The sequence below is a fragment of the Trichoderma evansii genome, assembly GCF_050947405.1.
Source record: "Trichoderma evansii strain SZMC 28006 chromosome Unknown GGI43scaffold_2, whole genome shotgun sequence".
In the NCBI taxonomy this organism is placed as follows: domain Eukaryota; kingdom Fungi; phylum Ascomycota; class Sordariomycetes; order Hypocreales; family Hypocreaceae; genus Trichoderma; species Trichoderma evansii.
Genome location: NW_028145204.1, coordinates 2133520 through 2155426, shown reverse-complemented (window position 1 = coordinate 2155426; position 21907 = coordinate 2133520). Strand labels below are relative to the sequence as shown.

Below are 21907 nucleotides of genomic sequence, written 5' to 3'. Positions count from 1 at the left end.
TGCACCAGCAGATAACAACCCTTTGCTAGCCGTCTCAGGAACCTCCGTCAGACAGACTAGCAAAATTCCAAAATAGAACAACAAATAAACAAGTAAGTCGAGACTTATTTGTTAAAGCGGCACAGAGAGCAAATCACAAGTCGATGGGTCGCGATATGCAAAAATCGCTTCGCTGAATGGTCGTTGGAGGATGGGGTACGCGTACGGTTCTACCGGGACTGTTCGATCTCACAAATGGAGGCTGCAAGGCACCTGAGTCGCTGAAGCCGCAGCCCGGCGGAATTAAAATCGATGGATGGCAAGCGAGCAGTCACCTGGGTGCAAGTCGATGATGCTTCGGCAATGACTTCGCGAGGACGATGGGTCGTTGATGTGGATGAGAGAGAAGAGGAGAAAAAACGAGAAGCGGAGGGACTGGGGACAGTTAGTTCCATTATTAATGGGAGGCGCGCGTATTGATAGCGACCGCAGGCTGCTTGCCAGCAGTTAGCGTTTGCAGCTAAGGCAGAATGTTTTTCCGCAGCCATCATCTCACGTGCTCCGAGTTCTTGTTTGAGAATAGCAAGAAAGGCTAATACGGAGTAGTGCTAGTGGCGGAAATTAGGCCTACTGCAGTTCCGGCAGGCTGAAGACGCTGCCGCTGGTAACCGGCCTGGACTGAAAAAAGTTCCCCTCCATTCTGCCCTCTGCCCCGCCACGTGAAGCTTCTGCAGGCGCTGTATCTTCGCGCTCTGAGCAGCTGGTAGGGCGATATGCCCCGCACCATCTTTCTTCATGAGTTCTCGTCAATTCTGGACGAAGATTAGGCCTTTCTCTTCTCAATTACTCCAGCGTCCTCGAATTGCTGCTCCCTCGTTCCGACCCTATCTCACTGACTCGATCCGTACCCACCAAGCAAGAAAGATGGCGCCTCAACTCGACAGCTTCTTTAAGGAGGTTGACTCCTCTGCGGATGCCTTCATTGAGCGTCTGCGCAAGGCTGTTGCTATCCCTTCCATCTCCGCTGAAGACGCCCGCCGCCCCGATGTTGTGCGCATGGGTCACTTCCTGGCCGACGAGCTGAAGGCTCTGGGTGCCGAGGTTGAACTTCGTCCTCTCGGTAAGGAAGCCCCTGCCAGGCCTCACCTTGATCTGCCTCCTGTTGTTCTTGGACGATATGGAAACGACAAGAACAAGCGAACAATCCTGGTTTACGGCCACTACGATGTCCAGCCCGCTGAGAAGAGCGATGGATGGGCAACCGATCCTTTCACCCTCACTGTCGACGACAAGGGCCGCATGTTTGGCCGTGGCTCAACCGACGACAAGGGACCTGTCCTGGGCTGGCTGAACGCCATTGAGGCCCACCAGAAGGCCAATGTTGACTTCCCCGTCAACCTTTTGATGTGCTTTGAGGGTATGGAGGAGTACGGATCCGAGGGTCTGGATGACTTGATCCGAGCAGAGGCCAAGAAGTTCTTTGCTGATGCCGACGCTGTCTGCATTTCTGACAACTACTGGCTCGGAACTGAGAAGCCTTGCTTGACCTACGGCCTCCGAGGCTGCAACTACTACTCTGTTGAGGTCTCTGGTCCTGGAGCCGACTTGCACAGTGGTGTCTTTGGTGGACAGGCCCACGAGCCCATGACTGATCTGGTTCAGATCATGGCATCTCTGGTTGATAGCAAGGGCAACATCAACATCCCTGGCATTAAGGAGCAAGTTGCTCCCGTTACTGCTGATGAGGAGAAGCTCTACGACACCATTGCCTTCACCATGGCCAACTTGCACGAGTCTCTGGGCAGCACCACCACCATCCACGACGAGACTAAGCCAACCCTGATGGCCCGCTGGAGATACCCTTCTCTGTCTCTCCACGGTATCGAGGGCGCTTTCTCTTCGCCTGGTGCCAAGACCGTCATCCCCGCCAAGGTCACTGGCAAGTTCTCTATCCGAACTGTCCCTGATATGGACATTGACACAACCAACGCTGCCGTCTACAAGTACGTGGAGGAGCAGTTTGCCAAGCTTGGCAGCAAGAACAGCATGAAGGTTTGGGCTCAGCACACCGGAAAGTGGTGGGTTGCCTCACCAAAGCACTGGAACTTTTCTGCTGCTGCCAAGGCAGTTGAGCGTGTCTGGGGTGTCGCTCCTGATTTTACCCGTGAGGGTGGCAGGTGAGTAGTATTTATTTCTCTCTCTTGTTTTTAAATTTCCCCGACTTTTGATAAATGCTAATGCAATTCTTATAGTATCCCTGTCACTCTTACTTTCGAGGAGGCCACTGGCAAGAACGTCCTGCTCCTGCCCATGGGAAGCTCAACTGACGGTGCCCACTCCATCAACGAGAAGCTTGACAAGAAGAACTACATTGAGGGCATCAAGATGCTGGGTGCTTATCTGCACTACGTCGCTGAGGAGCCCCAGAACTAAGGGTAAGAAGCAAGAAATAAGGAAAAAATACCCCAAAAAAGCATGAGAAACAAAATGTGTATATACCAAATCCAAGGATCTTGGGCTACGCATAAGCGTCGCATCATATGTTGAAATTTCATTTACTTTGCTCGTCCCAAGTATCTTCCTATACATGTGATTTTATGTGCGTACCTATCCTTTGGGAGCCTCATTCGATGTGCTTGTAATTAAGTGTCTACAATATGACTAAATACTGTTGTTTCGACAATTTTCTCTGTGTACAGCCAACTTGGGCATCAACACTAGTAGTAAATCAGAGGCCCCTCCCCATCCGTGCGCGACCAGGCTAGTGGCCCAATTAGTGGCGCCTTGAACCCGATTGATGCTAAATCGCACGTCAGAGCCCAAGTACCGGCGATGCAGCCCGCCGCTAATCGCTCACTAAATGGCATCTGACGCCCCATGACCTTATTCAGTTGGCCGGGGTTCATATCCCTCGCCTTTCTGTTAAAGCTCGAACAGCTGGGTATCCGATGACGAGCCAGTAATCAGTCCTATGAGAGAATAAAGTAGATACAGATCCTGCACCGTTAAGAGCATAAGATGTAGGCAGAGGTGGTATTATGCCCTGGTTACATCGGAGCAAACACAGCAGATTTGCCGCCTGCGGGGTTGTTTGATCGGCCGCATCAATACCGGTACTCGCCATATTAATAACGTACTAAACTGCCGAGGAGCAGCAGTAGCAGCTGAACTGAGCTGTGTGTGTATGACTAGAAGAGAGTTTGGGCGGCGTCGGCGGTTGGGTTGAGCCACCGGAAAGCTTCCCTTACAGCACCATCGGCCCATCGAGCTACCTAGTACTCGCTAGCAGACGGGGGCTGAAACAGCTCATTACAAAAGGAAAAACGCTGGAGAACAACCACCTTTTCTCCGAATCCATGGCGGGAGGCATCTGGGAAGCCTTCTTTTTCGAGGAAGATATTCGCGTCATGGTGAGAGAGAGCGGCATCTCGGCGACAAAGCCGATATTCCCTAGCTACCTGCTTCCAAGCTTCAAATTTATTTTCTCAGGACGTCGCCGCCACTCTGCATCTTCGACAGCTTCGACAGCTTCTACGTCGTCTAGCGGTCGTGACGATGACGTTTTATCAGCGGTGACCACGCCGAATGGCTCTCCTCCGGATGGTGATTCTGCAATCACTACGCTAGGAAATAAATCTGCTGGTCGACGGCTCTCTCGAACAGCCGCAGATACGTTGCGCTGTTCGAGCTGTGCTACGGACATTGCATTCACTTCGCAGATTATTTCCAAGGGATTCACCGGTCGCTATGGTCGCGCGTACTTAATCTCTCCTCCCCCGGCAGACTCGGTGAATCTAAAAGCATCATCAACGTCGCTACTGAATGTTCGCGTTGGCAAGAACGAGAATCGACAGCTTGTCACTGGATGGCATGTTGTGGCAGATATTTGCTGCGGGATATGCTCCCGCAAGCTTGGCTGGAAGTACGTGGATGCCAAAGAAGAATCACAAAAGTACAAGGTAGGCAAGTTCATACTTGAGACGGAACGGGTGGTGACACACCGGAGCTGGGAGGATGTCCCGATTTCCGAGGACCTGGAGTTCACGGATGAAATGGAAGATGAAGAAGCCGGAGAGAAGAAAGATGGCGACAGTCAAGGACAAAGTGAGGTTGAGTTTGATTCTGAAGACGATGAAGAGTGTGAGGCCGTATTCGCCGGTCTGTGGGATGCTGAGACCGCGGCCAAACGAAGGAGCCGCCTGGATGCGAGGCCAAGGCCAGCGCGGGACTCATCGGAGTCGTAAGTGAAACTGGTGAGCAGAAAATCTACAGAAAAACTGACGAGGATCGAATGCGTTGGGCGTTTGAGAGTATTGTTTGCGAGATACCATTTTGACTTTGCTGCTGCATCGGCTTACAACTTTCTTTTTTTTTTTTTTTGTTGGGGAGGGATACCAGGAGTAGTAATTCTGCCTATCATTTATCGAATTTTCCACCCTCTCTTAATCTTTTTGTTTTGTTTTACTTGATACTTTCAATATTAAATGGAATGGTATAGAGCGTTGTCGTTGGCGCTCTTAGATGCATCAAGGCATATATTATCCTTTGCAGCCCATGCTGACGCCTCTTGCTTTTGCTGCTAGCGTCTTGAAGCACCTAAAAACTAGGAGACACATGATCAAGCAGAGATGCCGTAGGATCTATTTCCGGGCTTCCGAGTCTCCTGATTCTTGAGGTATTATAGGCCTACATGCTCCTCCTTTGAGCTCCGGGGCTGTGAACCGAGTCTGTGCAACGGTGGGAATGAGCCCATTCGCGAGCCTGCACGAAATACGGAGGGCAATCTGGAGGGGTTGCCTTTCCCAATCTTGAACACCGAGGGTGTCTACGTTTGGAGTACTACCAGTACGAGTGGTTTTAGTAGTTGCACTGAGTAATATATTGCCATACGATTACAAACTGACTGCTCATTCCATGAACAACGGTTTGTATTACAGTGTATCAATGCAGAGAGAGCCAGCCACACCGTTGCGTTGGGGGGAAAGCCTCCGAGTACGACATGTAGCTGGCATACACGTAAGCTGAGGTGGCAGAAGTTCAAACTGGCTGCCGCTTCCACTACAAGCATTGGCAGCAAGGGAAGAATTGGCGAGAATGCCTGATGTACTCTGATCTCAGGAGGCTATCACCGTAGTACTTGTACTTCTGCAAGGGGCTAGGAGGTGCGCTGTACTGCAGGTCTTCGGGCAGTGCCTGTAGGATCTTCAGCTTCGTTCGCCCCTTTTCTAGTCGATCACCCTTGTGCAAAGTGGCTTGATGGCGGATGTAAATTCGCTACAGGCCCCTGGACAAGACGCCGTTGTATTATTAGTGGTGTTTTGGTGTTATTGCAATAGGTATATTAGCTCTTGCTGGCACAACTACGGTAGACCGCTGGTGGGAGGCCTTTTAGCGGCTGAGCCCGGGAGAGACGGCGTCAAAGGGGCTCTTAGGGCGCTGCAAGCCCTGTAGCGGCCTCAATTCGAAAGGGGTGCCCTCTGGCAGCCAGCGCTGAAGCCCTGTAGGAGCAGAAACGTGGGGGCTCAGCGCCGGAATGCCAAGGCCCAACATCCCTATCAGCGCTACGTGGGCCCTGTTGGCTGTTGCTTGATTCTCATGCGTCATATCGTCACTTCAGCGCGGCATCCCGTGCAGGAGCCACAGTGGGGTGGGCGGTGAACGAATAGAACAACAAGCAAACCCGCAGCTGCGTAACTGGTTTGGCAGCAGCAGCGTCGGGTTGATGCAGCTCGTCGTCCTTTTCTGCCTCTGCCCCCTCCGTCGATCGCCTCGACCAAGTTCTCTACATTCGTTTCCAGCACCCCGTTATTGTATCATCATTACAGTCATTGGTACCTGTGCCAAACAGTATTAAACACTATCCAATACCAATTCCAGCCCAGCCGAGGCCCTTGCCACCGGTACGTACTGTGTCGCCCCCAGCTTGCCCAATTTCTGCCCCGCAGGGTCCATGCATCCTGTCACTCAATGGTGGTGGTCATGGTAATGAAGTCAAGGTGGTGGTGACGGATATGGGCTCGCCCACGCTCGTGACCCCCCTGATACAAGACCGTGCAGCTTGTACTTTGCGTTCCTTGCTGCTGACTCTTCTCCAGACTTGGCCGTCGGTGTCACCTCCAGAGTCCTAAAGCAATCTATCGCCCCGAGATCGTTGGACGAAAGCTGCTGCGACTTCCGGCTCTGGTCCATAACGACGACGACACCACCACCACTGCTACAATTGATACCCCGATAGCTTTCAACGCTTACAACCCAACCAATTCAGCCGATTCGAGCAAGAGTGATATATACATATACAAACCCATACATTCCCCATGTCAAATGCACCAGGTCACCGCTCACGCGGTTCCGAGGAGTACGGGGTTTTCGATGATGCGAAGACATACTATGCCTCAGAGGAGCGGCATAGCAACCGCTATGGAGTGCGGACTCGAACCTACTCCCAGGTAGGTACTACGTAGCAAGAGATGTAAGCTATAGCAGCCTCGAAATGCTAATTGGAGTCATTTCAGAACAGCTTGGTGAAACAGTTGGAGAGGATGGGGGCCCAGGAGCCGTTCAGACGTGGAAGCCATGGTTAGTTGTCTCTCCAGATTTGAATGAGGGGATAAAGCGCAAGTATTGATTGCAACTGTGTAGATGAGAGCACCATAGAGCAGGGCCGTCGGTTTCTCGTGCAGGTTGATGCCACACTGGAAATTCTAAAGAACCAAGAAGACACCGACGGAAACATGCAGATCACGATTGAGGATAACGGCCCCAAAGTCATTTCCCTGAGAACTGCTGCTTCGGCTGGATACAATCGATTTGAAGTCCGAGGAACGTACATGCTGTCGAATCTCCTGCAGGAATTGACATTGGCTAAGGAGTATGGGCGAAAGCAAATTATCCTTGATGAAGCTCGTTTGAACGAGAATCCTGTTGACCGTTTGTCCCGCCTAATCCGAGATCACTTCTGGGATGGTCTTACACGGCGAATTGACGCCTCGAGCATTGAGATTGCTGCTCGTGATCCCAAGGACTGGACAGATGATCCTCGTCCGAGAATCTACGTCCCCATTGGAGCTCCTGAGCAGTATGAATACTACACAAAGGTTGCTGCTGATAGACCTGAGCTTCGTCTTGACGTTCAGCTTCTGCCAGAGAAGATTACTCCGGAGCTGATTCGAGACATGAATGACAAGCCTGGTCTCTTGGCCGTGGCCGTAGAGAAAGTGGAAGAGGAGGATGAACAAGGTAACAAGGTGCAGAGCTTGAAGGGCTTGCCATTTGTTGTTCCTGGTGGCCGTTTCAACGAACTCTATGGTTGGGATAGCTACATGGAGTCTCTCGGCTTGTTAATCCACGAGAGAGTCGACTTAGCCAAGGCAATGGTTCTCAACTTTTGCTTTTGTATCGAGCACTATGGCAAAATTCTCAATGCCACTCGATCATACTACCTTGGCCGATCGCAACCTCCTTTCCTGACAGATATGTCTCTTCGAGTGTACGAGAAAATCAAGCATGAGCCCGATTCGAAAGAATTCTTGAGACGGTCGATCCTGGCGGCCATCAAAGAATACCATAGCGTCTGGACCAGCGAGCCTAGGCTAGACCCAGTGACGGGTCTTTCGAGATACAGACCAGAGGGTCTCGGAGTGCCTCCTGAGACGGAAGCTTCTCACTTCGTCCACATCTTGAAACCATACATTGAGAAGCATAAAATGGAGTTCAAAGACTTTGTCCGAGCTTACAACTACGGCGAGATCAAGGAGCCTGAGTTGGACGATTACTTTTTGCACGACCGTGCAGTGCGCGAATCTGGTCATGACACATCGTACCGTCTCGAGGGTGTCTGTGCTGACATCGCCACAATTGATCTGAACTCTCTACTGTTCAAGTATGAGACGGATATCGCTCGAACCATTCGAAGTCTCTTTGGCGATAAACTCACTATTCCAGCTGAGTTCTGTCAGGGAACGCCGTACCAACCCGGCGAGACAGTGTCTTCGGCAGTCTGGGACCGACGAGCCAAGCGGAGAAAGCTGACAATGGACAAGCTGATGTGGAATGAGGAGGAGGGCATGTTCTTTGACTACGATACAGCCAACAAAAAGAGGTGTACGTATGAGACTGCTACAACCTTATGGGCGCTTTGGGCTGGACTTGCATCGCCTAAGCAGGCTGCCGATTTGGTGAAGAAGGGCCTGCCTCGGTTCGAGATGTTTGGAGGTCTGGTAGCAGGAACGGAGAAATCTCGGGGTGCAATTGGGCTGGAACGCCCGAATCGACAATGGGATTACCCGTACGGCTGGGCCCCGCAGCAGATGTTGGCTTGGACAGGTCTGCTTCGGTACAGCTTCACTGAGGAAGCTGAGCGTCTCGCCTATAAGTGGCTCTTTATGATCACCAAGGCATTCGTCGATTTCAACGGAGTGGTGGTGGAAAAATACGACGTTACACGGCCCATTGACCCTCATCGTGTTGACGCCGAGTATGGAAACCAAGGTCTGGATTTCAAGGGCGTTGCAAAGGAAGGGTAAGTCTTTAAACTCCTGTCTCTGCTAATATATGAGTAAGCGTGAAATCCATCAGAGAGATGCTAACATAAGGCTGCGATAGATTCGGTTGGGTCAATGCCAGCTATGTTTACGGACTCCAGATTGTAAATGCGCATATGCGACGAGCATTGGGAACGCTAACCCCGTATGAGACGTTTATCAAGGCGATTGAGCTGAACAACGAAAGAGCCCTGGCCAATTTGACCTTGTAGTAGCATAGCTGATTGTGGAGACATATATCGAAATGGTGGTAGTCTCGAGACACATCATGTGCGGCTAGAGAAATGCCGTCACTCGCAAAAGACGAAGTCATGATCAACGGCTAGGGCTTTCGGGATGGACATGTCGAATTAGCATGGCGATGATGACTTGCTGTCTTGGTCACTTTTGAGCCAACTGGAATACACAATAAAGTAAAACAGAAAGCAAGCAATGCAGTGACTTACTTTGAAATGCTGTAATCTCACCCATTAGATAACGTGCTTAGATGAGATGGCAAATCAGTGGCCAAGTGGTGGCCACTAACATGCCATGAAGGGACAATGGTGTAGGCTGCACGTCGGTTCATCTACCCCCGTGGAGTTGTGTTTCCATGTGATTGTGAAATATATAGGCACTACTAGTAAGACGGACGAGTACCGAGCCCATATTTAACGGACAGCAGGAGTCATATACCACATATTGGCTACTGGCGCAGGGCCGGATCATGCTATGATATTGATTACGGCTGATCCTTTTACCGAGTCAAGTCCGGTATACGTAGGCAGATTATCGTGTTTGACACGCTTAAGGTACTTGGCAATGGAGCGCGTAGGGAACGCTTCAGGTTGGAACATTCTTGCCTACAAAATTGGTCCTGCGTTGCTATAGCCGACTGAAGACCACTTGCATACTGCTAACTTGTATTTTTAAAGATTTAACAGATTTTTTAAATTGTATATACACGGGCAAACAATTATGCTCTAATTCAACTGCCTATTGTTGCTGACAATGTAGAGAATATAGCATGTATCGAAAATGCGTCACTTCACATGCAAAAGAGCTCCGGTGCACCGGCCGGGGGAACGTACAGGAGGAAGGCAAAGGGGTGGGGAAAAGTGGGCCTTATTGGGCTGGTGCATTGCCGATTTGAGAGCTGATGCGGAGAGAGATTTCGCCACTTAAAAGGGTACGTACCGCCTGCCGGCAACCTTGGTTGTAAGATGGAAGGCACGAGGGCTGAGGAAGAGGACTTCGTGTAGGGGAAGAAACGAGGAAGGAGAGGAGGGAAGATAAAAAGAACAATAAAAATGGAAGGCGGTAAAATTAGAAATTCTAATCTTTTTTGCTCCTTGCACAACGCTGTCCACCACCGCATCTTCATCTTAAATCATCTACAAAAAATACGGAGACATGGAGGCCGTCCCGTCAGTCTTCAGTGACGCGGGGCCAACGGCTGACCTCGTCGGCATCTCGGCCAATGGCGGCTAACCCACTCCGTCTACTTGTCGCCCATCCAAGCTCCCCTTGAGCCGAGCTGGAGCCGCGCCGCATCTGGACTCTGGACTTCTGGGTGGCTTTTCGCATTTGAAGCTCGGTCACGTCACGCTGTATCAGCTGCAGGGGTGCTTTGGCCCGCCCCGTGTATATGGCTGCCACAGGCTAGGTTCGACTCAATAGTGACCTGCTCGAGTGCCGAGCTTCATGGCTCCCCATACCTCGTCTAAGTGGCTAGGCCATGCTGAGTGTCGGGCCATTCCGGCGCTCACAACAGCGAGTTAGAGGGCCGCTCCCCAAGATCCGAGGTGCAAATGGGGAAAAGGCGAGGCAGCTGCTGTGGCTGATTCGGAGCCATGACTGAATGCCGTCTCCTATGCGTCGCGTGTGTGAGCAGCGGCATGGCTTGTTTCGAGGCCTGTGACTCGGCTCCTCTGCCATCTTAAACTCTAACTTCTTTTTATTCTTCTCCTCCTGCCTCTTCTTTCTTCATCCTTTCTCTTCCCTTGAAGTGACTTAGTAGTGTGATAGTCAATTATACGACTTTCTCCTCAATTGATGTGGCCAGTCTACTGCATTGCCTAACAAAGCATCATCCACTTACATCTTTACATCATGGCTTCCAACAACATGGTGACACCGGCTGTAAACCCGGACATTGAAGACGACCTCTTCCAGAAAGAGGTCCAGCAGGTCAAGGACTGGTGGCGCGATTCAAGATGGAGGCACACGAAGCGTCCCTTCACTGCGGAACAGATCGTTTCCAAGCGAGGCCACCTGAAGATTGAGTACCCCAGCAATGCTCAGGCCAAGAAGCTGTGGAACATCATGGAGAACCGCTTCCAGGTGAGTCATGCAAAGTGGTTTTCAGGATACGGTTGGGTGTCTGTACTTCCAAGGCAGCTGCTAACAACAAGAAATAGAACAAAGATGCTAGCTACACTTATGGCTGCTTGGAGCCTACAATGGTCACTCAGATGGCCAAGTATCTCGACACAGTCTACGTCTCCGGCTGGCAATCGTCTTCAACCGCTTCCGCATCGGACGAGCCTGGCCCCGATCTGGCTGATTACCCTTATGTAAGAAATGACTATCTTATACATGGATAAGGTCTGTCTTGGCTAATATCCTTCTTTCTAGACCACTGTACCCAACAAAGTTGGCCATCTCTTTACCGCCCAGCTTTTCCATGATCGAAAGCAGCGCCAGGAGCGCTTGAGCGTACCAAAGGCTCAGCGTACCAAGCTGGCCAATATTGACTATCTTCGACCTATTATTGCAGATGCTGATACCGGCCATGGTGGTCTGACTGCTGTTATGAAACTTACCAAGCTGTTCGTCGAGAAGGGTGCTGCTGGTATCCATATCGAAGATCAGGCTCCTGGTACCAAGAAGTGCGGACACATGGCTGGTAAGGTTCTCGTACCAATCAGCGAGCACATCAATCGCCTTGTTGCCATTCGTGCGCAAGCCGATATTATGGGCTCTGACCTGATCGCCGTTGCTCGTACCGATGCTGAAGCTGCGACTCTCATCACTACTACAATTGACCCTCGTGATCATGCTTTCATCCTTGGCTCTACCAATCCCAGCTTGCAACCTTTGAACGACCTTATGATTGCCGCTGAGCAGAGTGGAAAGTCTGGTGATGAGCTTCAGCGCATTGAAGATGAATGGATTGCTGCTGCTGGCTTAAAACGTTTTGATGACGCTGTCATTGCTGCTATTGGATCCTCTCCCAATGCTGACAAGATCAAGAGTGACTATCTCGCTCGCTCCAAGGGCAAGAGCAACGCCGAGTCTCGTGCTATTGCCAAGAGTCTCCTCGGAAAAGACGTTTTCTTCGACTGGGAAGCTCCCCGAACACGAGAAGGTTACTACCGCTTGAAGGGTGGCTGTGACTGTGCCATCAACCGCGCCATTGCTTACGGCCCATTCTGTGATGCCGTTTGGATGGAGAGTAAATTGCCCGATTTTGCTCAGGCAAAGGAATTTGCTGATGGTGTCCACGCCGTCTGGCCCGAGAAGAAGTAAGTTTAGCCTCATAGTGTTTGATATTTGGCATCATTTGAGCTTCCTGCTAATTAACGTGTATAATAGGCTCGCATATAACCTCTCCCCCTCTTTCAACTGGAAAACTGCCATGCCTCGTGACGAGCAAGAGACTTACATTCGCCGACTTGCTCAGTTGGGCTACTGCTGGCAGTTCATCACTCTTGCAGGTCTGCACACGACTGCTCTGATTAGTGACCAGTTTGCCCGCGCATATGCTTCTCATGGTATGCGCGCGTATGGCGAACTTGTCCAGGAGCCCGAGATGGAACAGGGCGTCGATGTTGTTAAACACCAAAAGTGGAGCGGTGCCACTTACGTAGATGAGCTGCAAAAGATGGTTACCGGCGGTGTCAGCTCTACCGCAGCTATGGGTAAGGGTGTGACTGAGGATCAATTCCATTAGAGAAAGAGCATTCCCTCTTCCCTAATTCACATTCTTCCCCTGTCTCCGCCAATTTTTATACCCTGTTTGAGAGCATGAGGACAGGAGCAATCTGGATATCTGTTTCTTTGGTAATATGTAACGCTACTTGATTTGGAATGAAAAGCTATCATTGCTTGGGCTTAGTTTTTATATGTAAAGCTTGTCGAAAAAGGCATTCCCTGGAAATCCAAATACAAAAACACAATTCCAAAAACAAAGTAATACAATTTTTTTTTATTAAGATATGTACTTGTATTCCATACTAGTCCCGTGAATCCAAAAATCCCATTAGCTAAAAGAAAATTGAACAGCAGGCAGTTCAACATTGGATCATCATCGTCGTCGAGGAGATACCAACCACCAATCCCACCCAGCCCAAGCTTATGCTCCCAGCCCTTACTTGCCCCCTGTTCCGCTTTTCACAACGCGGAATAGCAGTAATATTGCACACCAAGTCTAAACCATTTACGCCTGCCCAGACAATCGCAGGCGATAAAAATCAAATAATATTAAAAAGGGGGGGAAATGAAGAAGGCGCTGAAGAGAAGAAGAAAAAGGTCACAGTGTGGCGGACCTAAGTTCAGGTACCTCGGAGAGATAAGAATAGGCCATAGAAAGCCCGACATGACATGGAAAGGCAATGACATATAGCTAGGTTTGTTCCCTTATGCCTTCCTCTCATTCTGGAAAATGAACCAACCAAAGAGTAGTCCAGCTAGTCATCGGTGGAGCAAAGCTCAACGCAGCTTGGACACGACACCTAATCAGCATCTGCCAGCTGCATAATCAGTTGCGCCGCCCGATCCAAGAACGGGAAAGGGCTGGTGACTTCCTTCTCCTCGAGCAGATATCCGTCTTGGGTTTCGTAGCCAGAGCATTTGAAGTCTACCAGGAAGACCCCCTGCTCCATCGTATAGATCTGGATATCCATATGTAGAGCGACAAAGTCTTTTCGTGACGTCGGGTCTTCCGGAGAGTAGACATGGAAGCTGTCTAGAGAGCCACTCTTGGATCCAGCTTCGGCTTCAGCTTCTTTGCGGCGCTCTGCCTCTCTTTGAATGTCTATTTATTGAATTCAAGATTCATTAGGCAAACATATACTAGAGAGAACTCTACATAATAGACGGGACCTTGATGGAGACTTACCTGTTGATGGCCATCTGACTTGAATATGCCATGGATCGGCGGGTAGTTTGTATAATCTAGTTGGGTCAACAACGCCATCTCTAGACTCGCGTTCTAAAGGAGCGCCGCTGGCGGAACTTTCTGTGTCATTCGCAGGGTCTTCGTGGCGTATGCCATGTAACTCATTATAGCCTTCATCGCGGAGATGAGATGCGCCAAGTTTATACAAGGCTTTGTGAATACATAAGAGAGCCTCCCAGGGCGCATTGCGAGATCGGATGCCGAACTGCCAGCGCACAGGCTTGGATTTTTTGGCTGGTGTATTGATCGGCGTCATCCCTTGCGGGCGTTTGCTAGATTCATCCAGTCGTACAGTAGAGCGTGCGTGAGGATTTAGACGCCGTGCTGCCTCCTCCTTTTCAGCTTCCGTACGAGTACCCGTCACCTCGTCATTAAGGGCCAAGGTTGGAGGAGGAAGGTCGTGGTTAATGCCAGTCTTTTCCCTCTCCATGTAGTCTTTGTGATAGGTTGGGAGACTGCTGGGTAGGATGCCGACTTTGTTGACATAGGGACGGGGAGAGGCACCTCCCGGTGAGATGGCAGATCGCGCAGACGATATGCTCATCATAGGGCTGCTGCCTTCCTCACCAGTGAGGCCAGATTCTGGATCTGGGAGGCAGTCAGTAATTATCTTGACGGGAGTTGGCCTGTACGTAGCCCTAGAAAGTTAGAAGGAAAGGGGTGCCTTACTACTTGACAGCATAAGCTTATTTTCTCGGACAATCATATAGGCATCCTTGATGGCAGAAGGCTCTTCAGACTGAAGAGCCTCTTCGACATCGTCCTTGCCGTAACCCATGGTCTTACTAATCTTTTCTGTAACCTCATTGTGCAGCTTCTCCTGGACCTTTTCCGGAGCATTGGGCGCAATGTCGCTCTTCTTGATTGCCTTGTTAGGATCGACGCCAGTGTGGAAGAATTCTTCTACGGGCGGTTGTAGGTAGGCCGGCAAGTCAGTGTTGAACCACGGATCAGCCCGGATCTCGTCGATGGTGACGCGCTGAACAGGGTTGACCACCAGCATGCCCTTGATCAAGGTTGCTGCGCCAGGCGGCATCCATTGTGGCATGCTATACGTGCCTCTAGCAATCTTGGCAAAGAGGCTAGGGATATGTTCATCGTCAAAGGGTAGTCTGCCAACAAGAAGGACGTAGAGGATAACACCGCAGCTCCATACGTCGACTTCTGGGCCGGCGTAGAGTTTCCCGCCAATAACCTCGGGAGCAGCATAGTTGGGACTACCGCAGCTCGTCTTAAGAAAGTTGCCGTCAGTCATGATATTGCTTAGACCGAAATCGGCAATCTTGACATTGAGATTCTCATCCAACAACAAGTTTTCAGGCTTCAGATCTCGGTGGACAATCTTGTGGCGATGACAGTACTCGACAGCACAAATCATCTGCTGGAAGAAACGCCGAGCCTCGGCTTCCTTCATACGGCCGTTCTGGACGATGTAGTCGAAAAGCTCGCCGCCGGCATATTCGAGGACCATGATGATCTCGGTCGACGTCTTGATGACCGTATAGCTGTTCGGCTCGCAGATAAGTAAGACATCAACAAGCAGGAGGAATTGAGTCAGCAAACTACGTACAGCTTGATGATGTGTGGGTGCCGCAACAGCTGGAGATACTCGATCTCTCGCTCGACTCGGCCGGCCATGTCCCGGCTGATGAGCTTCTTTCTGGCGATAATCTTGAGGGCCACCTGCTGACCGGTGCCATTGTGGATGGCCAGGCGAACCTTGCCGAAGGATCCCTCGCCCAGCGTGCGGATGACTTTGTAGGCGCCGATACGCTGCTCAGACCTGGACTTCTTCTCCTGCGGCGGCTGCTGATCCGCGGCATTCTTGGGCGGCATCGCGGGCTGTTCTTGCTGAGGCGGCGGTTGGTGTCGCCGGACGTGGGTTGACGACATGGAGATGGTCAGCTCCTCGTCCTCGAAGCCGCGAGGAGCCATGGTGGGCAACGGCGCGCGCTGGCGTTGCGGATGTCGTGCTGTTTAAGAGTTACGGGCAGTAAGATGTTTTTTTCCCTAGAATTTATTTTTCGCAGACGCTTTGTCAATCAATGCCAGACGTGGAGAAACGTGTGGACGTTTTAACTGGCAAAGTGGAGGACCGGACTGGGTTTGGCTATGCATGGAGGAGCGGTTGTGGTTGAGATGGAGGGGTAACGTCACTACATGTGCCCAGCCCGGAAAATTAGCGATGCTGGCTGGCTCTGCTCCACCTTTTAGGTATATGGCGGACAAATAGCGGACAAACTTGCACAGGCGCGCGTGCTTTTAGCAGCTTCCTAGATACCGCAGCGTAGCGCATTCAACGGCTGAAGCGCTGAGCTACAGCCGCAGCGCCGCCTGAACTTACTGTGGCCTGAGCACCGTCTCAGCCCGGTCGCTGGAATGCCGCAGTCGATATTCCAGGGCAATATCGACGTCAACGTACCTTTGGAAGTGGTACAAACTTGCAGCTGCACGTGTGCAGGTACACGTTCCTGACGCATAACCGTTTTGCAAGTCCGTAGATGCGGGCACTAGAGTACCAGTGGACTTGTAATCTGCATAGTCAAATCAGCCGAAGAGAATGAAGGCGCTCTCAGCCCGGCCAGCAAGCTAGCTAATAATACATGAACCAATCTTCTGTCACATGTCTCCGTAAACACTACTGTAGCTGCAGCCTCGTCTGCTAACAGCTTTAATCAGCTATACGAAGCTTTGGCATGGAATTTGCCAGGAATTTGCATGAGACGTATGGCACTGATCACGCATTCCTATCAATTATACGCTCTGATTGGGCCTGCAAAGTCTAGCTACTCGTCTGAACATCGAGAGCAGTAGTCACATCTCCCAAATATTTGTCTATTCAACAACTCCACTACCATCATATCATATAATCTGACCAACACCATGATATATATCATATCATATCGGTCCACGCCTTGTAGCCATGTCTCTGGCGAGGGTAAAACCAACAATTGGGGAAGAGTAAGGGATATTTTAAAGCTCAACGATATAGATAGTATAGATAGCAGTTAACAGTGGTTGAGCTGGCCGCCACGTTGCCACGCTGTTTTTTAACTTTGGCCGTTCTGCCACGCTGACTACAATATTATTCGCTAAGCTTAAAACCCGTTAGGAGGTGGGAACCGTCAAAAATACATCTATTGACGGAAGAGCTGTTTGTTGAGAAGGACAAAAAAAAAAGGGATGCGAGTTAGAAGGGCAAAAAAAGGAATGCGAGGTTCCTGCGTGAATCGAACACGCGACCTAGAGATAACTGCGCAATACTGCAATCTCTCGCTCTAAACCACTGAGCTAAGGAACCTATTTCTTGCTTTTTTCGTGATGATATTCATATTATATACCTCTGCTAATTTCACCTGCAAGAGAAGTTTCGTGGATAGACTTAGGGTACGCGTATTAACAAACACCGTTTTTTCTTCAACGTTTATACAATTAGGTCTACGTGTTTCACGCTTAGCCATTACATGAAACCATTATCTCTCTCATTTTCTTTCTAAAAGACGCCTGATCAAACTTTAACCGTGCGCCTGAGATGCTCGAACAGCAGTTGTTCAGGGACGCCAATTTGCCAAAAATGTGCTTGAACTGGCGAGGCGCTATTATGCCGCCACTAGATGGAAGCCTCGCCAGACTACGCACGCCAATTAGGGTGCTAAATTATAGTGACGATCTCGCTATATTTAAGCGAGCTTGCTGCTAATGCGCCACTGTGGAAGTGAAACACACAAAGTGTGCATGTCTTGATGGTTCAAAGTTAGAGCTTAGGTACGTCTGATATATGACAAAGTTGAACGCCGCTAGAAAACGGTTGGGCTTTGTAATGAATACATATAACAGGAGCAGACGAAAAATGATTTCTTAGGGTCTCTCATGAGTAATATTGATCCTTCCTCTGAAGTGGATAATAATGGTTAGTAATTTTCACGTATTGCATTTCAAGCTAATTCTTAGAATTTTTTTAGGGTGCCCGAAAGTTGGCTATCAATGGTGCTGCAACCGATGGTTTGACATCAAAACCGGTAGTTTGGCGTAAGTGTCTGCTTATAAGCGCTGTTGTATATGCATGAAATTTACATATAATTAAACAGGAAACACTTGAAAACACATAATCCGGACATATTATGTGAGGCAACCCCTGAGCTTTGCGCCCAAAGATTTTCAACTATTAAAGAGCGAAATAAGCATTATTGGGCAAACCACAAAGTTTGGGTGGATGAACATGGCATTCCAGACCCAAGTTATTCTTGCGTGGCTTGCGGCAGAATATTCACTAGGTATGATACTAAATCCAGGCATATAATGAGATTTCCAGAGTGCCGTGAAAAGATTGAACAGATGGAAAGTGAAAGATCAAGAGCTTTAACCGCTAGTTAAAATTATTATAATATAATACATATATTTGTGTGTGTTTTCTTATGAGGAGGATGACTTTTCTTATGACACCTAGAAGGTTTCTCTTTGGATGCGATGAAATCTACAACCCAACCTAGAAATCAGCGCGAGCCATCTCTCCATCAAAACCCGCAGGAGAATTCGTTAAGAAGCCGCACGTCATCTAAAGCCGGGAACACTTCGTACACCAACTCAAGATCAAGAGCAATTTCTAGGTCGGGCTATGACAGAGAAAATAGAAGTTAGGTTGAAAGAGGCAACTCAGAAAATGTGGGGTAGTTAATTTCAGATGGTATTATACACGTATGAGTGAATTCGAAAGCGCGAGCGTGAACACCTGTATCCAGTTGATGTGCGCCCAATCACGGTGTAATTAGTTAGTATGGGGGAAGAGAGCATGGCAGGATCTGATAAGATTAATCTTATCAATCAGTAAAGCCTATTGGGCCCCTTACCACCAGAAGTTAGTCCATCCTTGCGATGACTCAAAAGATCCACATTAGCCCCCTGTTTGCTGGATTACGGCGCACGATCCTACATAATTGGCATGTCCCACTTGAGTTTACTTTCAGCGTCTGAGAAAGTCTTAGCGGCCGTGATTTCAATTGGAAACCGTATGCTTCTGTGGAATTGTCAGTCTCTAAATGCCTGATGCCAGCGTTGGCGAGATGGGTAGACTCGCCAATACGGGGGCAGAAATCCTGGTACTCCAACAGTATTGGCCCTTTGAAATGACAAGGTCAACAACCCCAAGATATTTTGCCACACAGAAGAGGGGACTGAACCCTAGCACCGGTAGGATTGAATAGCTAGCTAAAACAACCTCAGCTAGTCTAGAAGAGAAACTAGATCAAGCCACCCCAGTCCAAAAGAGTGATCTCGTGGCTCGTATACTGTTACGGCACTTATCAGATCCGATGGCGTGTGTATTTCTGTAGATATTTTCCATTAGCTATGCATTTACTTGTTTTGTAATAGCCTTGTAAATTTTGTTGGCCGCTACAGGCAGCTATATAGGTCCAGTCAACAGATCATCATGTTGAACCGCTCGGCTGGCGAACGGTTTCCGAGGGCTGCTGCCTCACCTTCGTAGACGGATAAATACATCAATCCATCGCCAAGACATTTATACAATCTCATCTAACAAAAAGAGCCATTCTATGTCTAAAAGACGCCCCACTGGTCTCTTGCCTCGTCATCATGCAGGTTATAAGCGCACAACCAATCCACCAAAACGAAGGCGATGTCGAAAAGATTGCCGCAGACGCGGCGGCTCAATTCCAAAGCAAGCACGCCACTGAGAATGTCGAGACTCTGTGGAATGAGGAATTCCTCGTTGCTTTCGGCCAAGATGACCCCGAGAATCCCTTGAACTGGTCTAACAAATTGAAATGGGGAGTCACTGCAGCAGTCGCCAGCACCGGTTTCATTCGAATCATGGTTTCAACAGTAAGAATATGTGTGCTGCTGGCCCATGAAGGTCTCTATGAGGCATACCGCTAACAATGCTTTCTCGCAGATGATGGCACCAGCAATCGAAACAATCGCCAAAGAACTGCATATGACTGCTCTCGAATCGACCATGTCTCTGTCCGTATATGTGTTGGCGACTGCCCTGGGACCAATGGTTATTGGCCCTCTATCCGAAGTATACGGCAGAAAATCCATCTTTCATATCACCAATATCTGGTTCTTGGTTTGGAACCTCATTTGTGGCTTTGCCCATTCAAAAGGACTGCTTATCGCTGCTCGTTTCCTGGCTGGCTTTGGTGCTAGTGCAGTATTCAGCATGGCATACGGCGTGCTCGGCGATGTGTGGCCACCAGAGCGGAGAGGACGTTCCCTGAGTATGTATCTGCTCATTCCTTTAACTGGTGGTGCTGTAGGCCCCATAATAGGCGGCTTCATCGTTCAGTACACTACTTGGCGCTGGATGTTCTGGTCGACTGCAGTATTTCAAGGCTTGCTCGAGCTTTCATCTTGGATGGTATTCCACGAAAGCTACGCGCCTGTCCTCCTGCGTCGACGAGCTGAGAAACGGCGCCGAGAGACTGGTGATTCTCGTTACTATGCCGAGATCGAGAAGCGTGAATTTGGTCGTTCTACTGCCTGGAAGATTCAACGAAGTTTGACTCGCCCTTTTCGTCTACTGATGTTTCACTCCATTATTCAGATGGAAGCTATTCTGGAAGGTATCAACTACGGCCTGCTCTACTTTACACTATCTAGCTTCTCTACTTTATACGTTAATGCATACGGTGAATCCATCTCCATTTCTGGCTTGCACTACATTGCCATATGCTTGGGAGAACTTATTGGTTCACAGATCTGCGGGCCGGTAATGGATTACCTTTTCACGAGGATGAAGAGTCGCGACGGCAGCACGCGAGTACCTGAACTTCGTATTCCGCTCATGTTGCCCAGCGCTCTTCTTACACCTATTGGCTTTCTTCTCTACGGCTGGTCTGCAAAATATCATCTCTTCTGGTTGGTTCTGGACATTGGAGCGGTTTTGTTGGCACTTGGGATGCAGGTTTTTGATACCACTTTGCGCGCCTATGTTATGGATGCGTATGCCGAGCACATCAGCTCGGCGTCTGCTGCAACACAAGTTTTGAAGAGCTTGTTGGCTTTTGCGTTTCCGCTATTTTCTGATAGCATGTACAAGGCGCTGGGTTATGGATGGGGAAACAGTTTGCTGGCATTTCTGTCGATTGGTATTACGATACCGTCGATATGCATACTTTGGTATTATGGCGCTAGGTTGAGGGCGAGATTGCCATCGAGCTATTAGGAGATTCTGTAAACACACCTAAAACTGAGGGTGAACGTTGTAATACGCAGCTCCTTATTTAATACATGTGCTTTTATCGCCCTGAACTATTCATATTGAGACTCTGACATATTGTAATCATATCAAAGAGACTGAAGACAGATATAGTACAACTGATATTAATAAAAATAAAAAAAAAAAGACCTCAGTCATATTTCCTAAAGCTACCACCCTCAAAGCTCAAGTTACAAACTATTCTCTGAAAATAAGAATTACGGAGTGATCGATTCGAAATGTCCGGTGCAGTGAACTGAGACTTTAATTGTCATTTGGTTGATCAAATCTCAATATAGCTATATGTACTCATGCATTTATTAAACACACCTTTAGTGAAGAAACTGCTCTTAATTTGTAAATTTATCTTAGAAAGGCTTTGGAATGCAGCTGGAAGTATAAATTAATTCCCAGCTTCACCTAGTAAGGTAAGTCGATCTGGTTCGGACCTAAATCCGCTTAGTCAAGGCTAACTGCTGAGAGGCGGACATGGATCCGAGAGTTTGTGGTCCCAACTTACGCATAAAATGTCCATTTACAACTTCACCTGTCTTTATAAAGAAATATTTTTAATGAAATAATAATAATAATTGAAGCGCCCAAGTTTCAGGTTTTTTTCTCAGTAACTGTTTTCCCCCGCGTTTTGGTAAAAGCGACTGGCGATGATTGGAGTGACCGAACATGGTAGCTCTCCACGCAATGGGCTTGCCTGCCAGAATTGCAGACAGAGAAAGAGAAAGGTATTAACCGTCATCATAAGAGATTTTTCCTTTCAATCTAACCAGTTATGAAAGTGCGATCGGAAGATTCCTCGCTGCGGTCTCTGCGTAAGGCGAGGTCTGGACTGTGTTACGCAAGTGACCAAAAGTGCGGATGCACAAGAAGGGTTGGCATTCCATCTCGGTATTATTTCGATTAATCTGCTAAATAGGCTTCACAGATCTATCCGCAACCTCGAAAAGGAAATTGCAAGCCTGGAAGCTCAGTTATCACGGCTACAGACAACCG

At 49.1% G+C, this 21907-nt stretch overlaps 6 protein-coding genes and 1 non-coding gene across 7 annotated transcripts; 5 read left to right on the top strand and 2 right to left on the bottom strand.

The window, feature by feature from the left end:
• The first annotated feature begins 610 nt into the window (after positions 1-610).
• On the top strand, positions 611-2647 carry GGI43DRAFT_161349 (metallodipeptidase). Its single transcript, XM_083199559.1, has 2 exons — positions 611-2156; positions 2232-2647. Exons 1-2 carry the CDS (start codon positions 775-777, stop codon positions 2410-2412), a joined length of 1563 nt encoding a protein of 520 aa, XP_083065216.1. The 5' UTR covers positions 611-774; the 3' UTR covers positions 2413-2647.
• Positions 2648-2951: 304 nt separating this feature from the next.
• Positions 2952-4513, top strand: GGI43DRAFT_161444 (yippee zinc-binding/DNA-binding /Mis18, centromere assembly-domain-containing protein). Its single transcript, XM_083199560.1, has one exon. The coding sequence runs from the start codon at positions 3336-3338 to the stop codon at positions 4221-4223; it is 888 nt and encodes a 295-aa protein (XP_083065215.1). The 5' UTR covers positions 2952-3335; the 3' UTR covers positions 4224-4513.
• Positions 4514-5695: 1182 nt separating this feature from the next.
• GGI43DRAFT_394109 (alpha,alpha-trehalase NTH1) lies at positions 5696-9344 on the top strand. The gene is made up of 5 exons (XM_083204732.1): positions 5696-5879; positions 6075-6425; positions 6492-6555; positions 6619-8497; positions 8581-9344. The coding sequence occupies exons 2-5, from the start codon at positions 6294-6296 to the stop codon at positions 8729-8731; spliced, it is 2226 nt and encodes a 741-aa protein (XP_083065214.1). The 5' UTR covers positions 5696-5879; positions 6075-6293; the 3' UTR covers positions 8732-9344.
• A 606-nt stretch (positions 9345-9950) lies between these two features.
• GGI43DRAFT_394106 (isocitrate lyase 1) lies at positions 9951-12693 on the top strand. The gene is made up of 4 exons (XM_083204731.1): positions 9951-10841; positions 10919-11074; positions 11136-12025; positions 12096-12693. The coding sequence occupies exons 1-4, from the start codon at positions 10611-10613 to the stop codon at positions 12451-12453; spliced, it is 1635 nt and encodes a 544-aa protein (XP_083065213.1). The 5' UTR covers positions 9951-10610; the 3' UTR covers positions 12454-12693.
• Positions 12694-13234: 541 nt separating this feature from the next.
• Positions 13235-15615, bottom strand: GGI43DRAFT_379751 (kinase-like domain-containing protein; the record flags this gene model as incomplete). The annotated part of the gene is made up of 4 exons (XM_083202887.1): positions 13235-13536; positions 13621-14268; positions 14350-15185; positions 15251-15615. The coding sequence occupies 4 exons, from the start codon at positions 15613-15615 to the stop codon at positions 13235-13237; spliced, it is 2151 nt and encodes a 716-aa protein (XP_083065212.1).
• Positions 15616-16895: 1280 nt separating this feature from the next.
• On the bottom strand, positions 16896-16981 carry GGI43DRAFT_t26. Its single transcript has one exon. It is a non-coding gene; the product is annotated as a tRNA-Cys (tRNA).
• Positions 16982-19137: 2156 nt separating this feature from the next.
• GGI43DRAFT_394097 (MFS transporter) lies at positions 19138-21160 on the top strand. The gene is made up of 2 exons (XM_083204730.1): positions 19138-19521; positions 19592-21160. The coding sequence occupies exons 1-2, from the start codon at positions 19273-19275 to the stop codon at positions 20864-20866; spliced, it is 1524 nt and encodes a 507-aa protein (XP_083065211.1). The 5' UTR covers positions 19138-19272; the 3' UTR covers positions 20867-21160.
• The last annotated feature ends 747 nt before the right edge of the window (positions 21161-21907 follow it).

Bases quoted from the DNA above. Each gene is read 5' to 3' on its own strand.
- GGI43DRAFT_161444 (XM_083199560.1), top strand. From the start codon at position 3,336: ATGGCGGGAGGCATCTGGGAAGCCTTCTTTTTCGAGGAAGATATTCGC.
- GGI43DRAFT_394106 (XM_083204731.1), top strand. From the start codon at position 10,611: ATGGCTTCCAACAACATGGTGACACCGGCTGTAAACCCGGACATTGAA. The intron at 11,075-11,135 runs GTAAGAAATGAC...CCTTCTTTCTAG, and splicing joins ATCTGGCTGATTACCCTTAT to ACCACTGTACCCAACAAAGT. The intron at 12,026-12,095 runs GTAAGTTTAGCC...CGTGTATAATAG, and splicing joins GCCGTCTGGCCCGAGAAGAA to GCTCGCATATAACCTCTCCC.
- GGI43DRAFT_394109 (XM_083204732.1), top strand. From the start codon at position 6,294: ATGTCAAATGCACCAGGTCACCGCTCACGCGGTTCCGAGGAGTACGGG. The intron at 6,426-6,491 runs GTAGGTACTACG...GAGTCATTTCAG, and splicing joins GGACTCGAACCTACTCCCAG to AACAGCTTGGTGAAACAGTT. The intron at 6,556-6,618 runs GTTAGTTGTCTC...GCAACTGTGTAG, and splicing joins GTTCAGACGTGGAAGCCATG to ATGAGAGCACCATAGAGCAG.
- GGI43DRAFT_161349 (XM_083199559.1), top strand. From the start codon at position 775: ATGAGTTCTCGTCAATTCTGGACGAAGATTAGGCCTTTCTCTTCTCAA. The intron at 2,157-2,231 runs GTGAGTAGTATT...CAATTCTTATAG, and splicing joins TTTACCCGTGAGGGTGGCAG to TATCCCTGTCACTCTTACTT.
- GGI43DRAFT_394097 (XM_083204730.1), top strand. From the start codon at position 19,273: ATGCAGGTTATAAGCGCACAACCAATCCACCAAAACGAAGGCGATGTC. The intron at 19,522-19,591 runs GTAAGAATATGT...GCTTTCTCGCAG, and splicing joins TTCGAATCATGGTTTCAACA to ATGATGGCACCAGCAATCGA.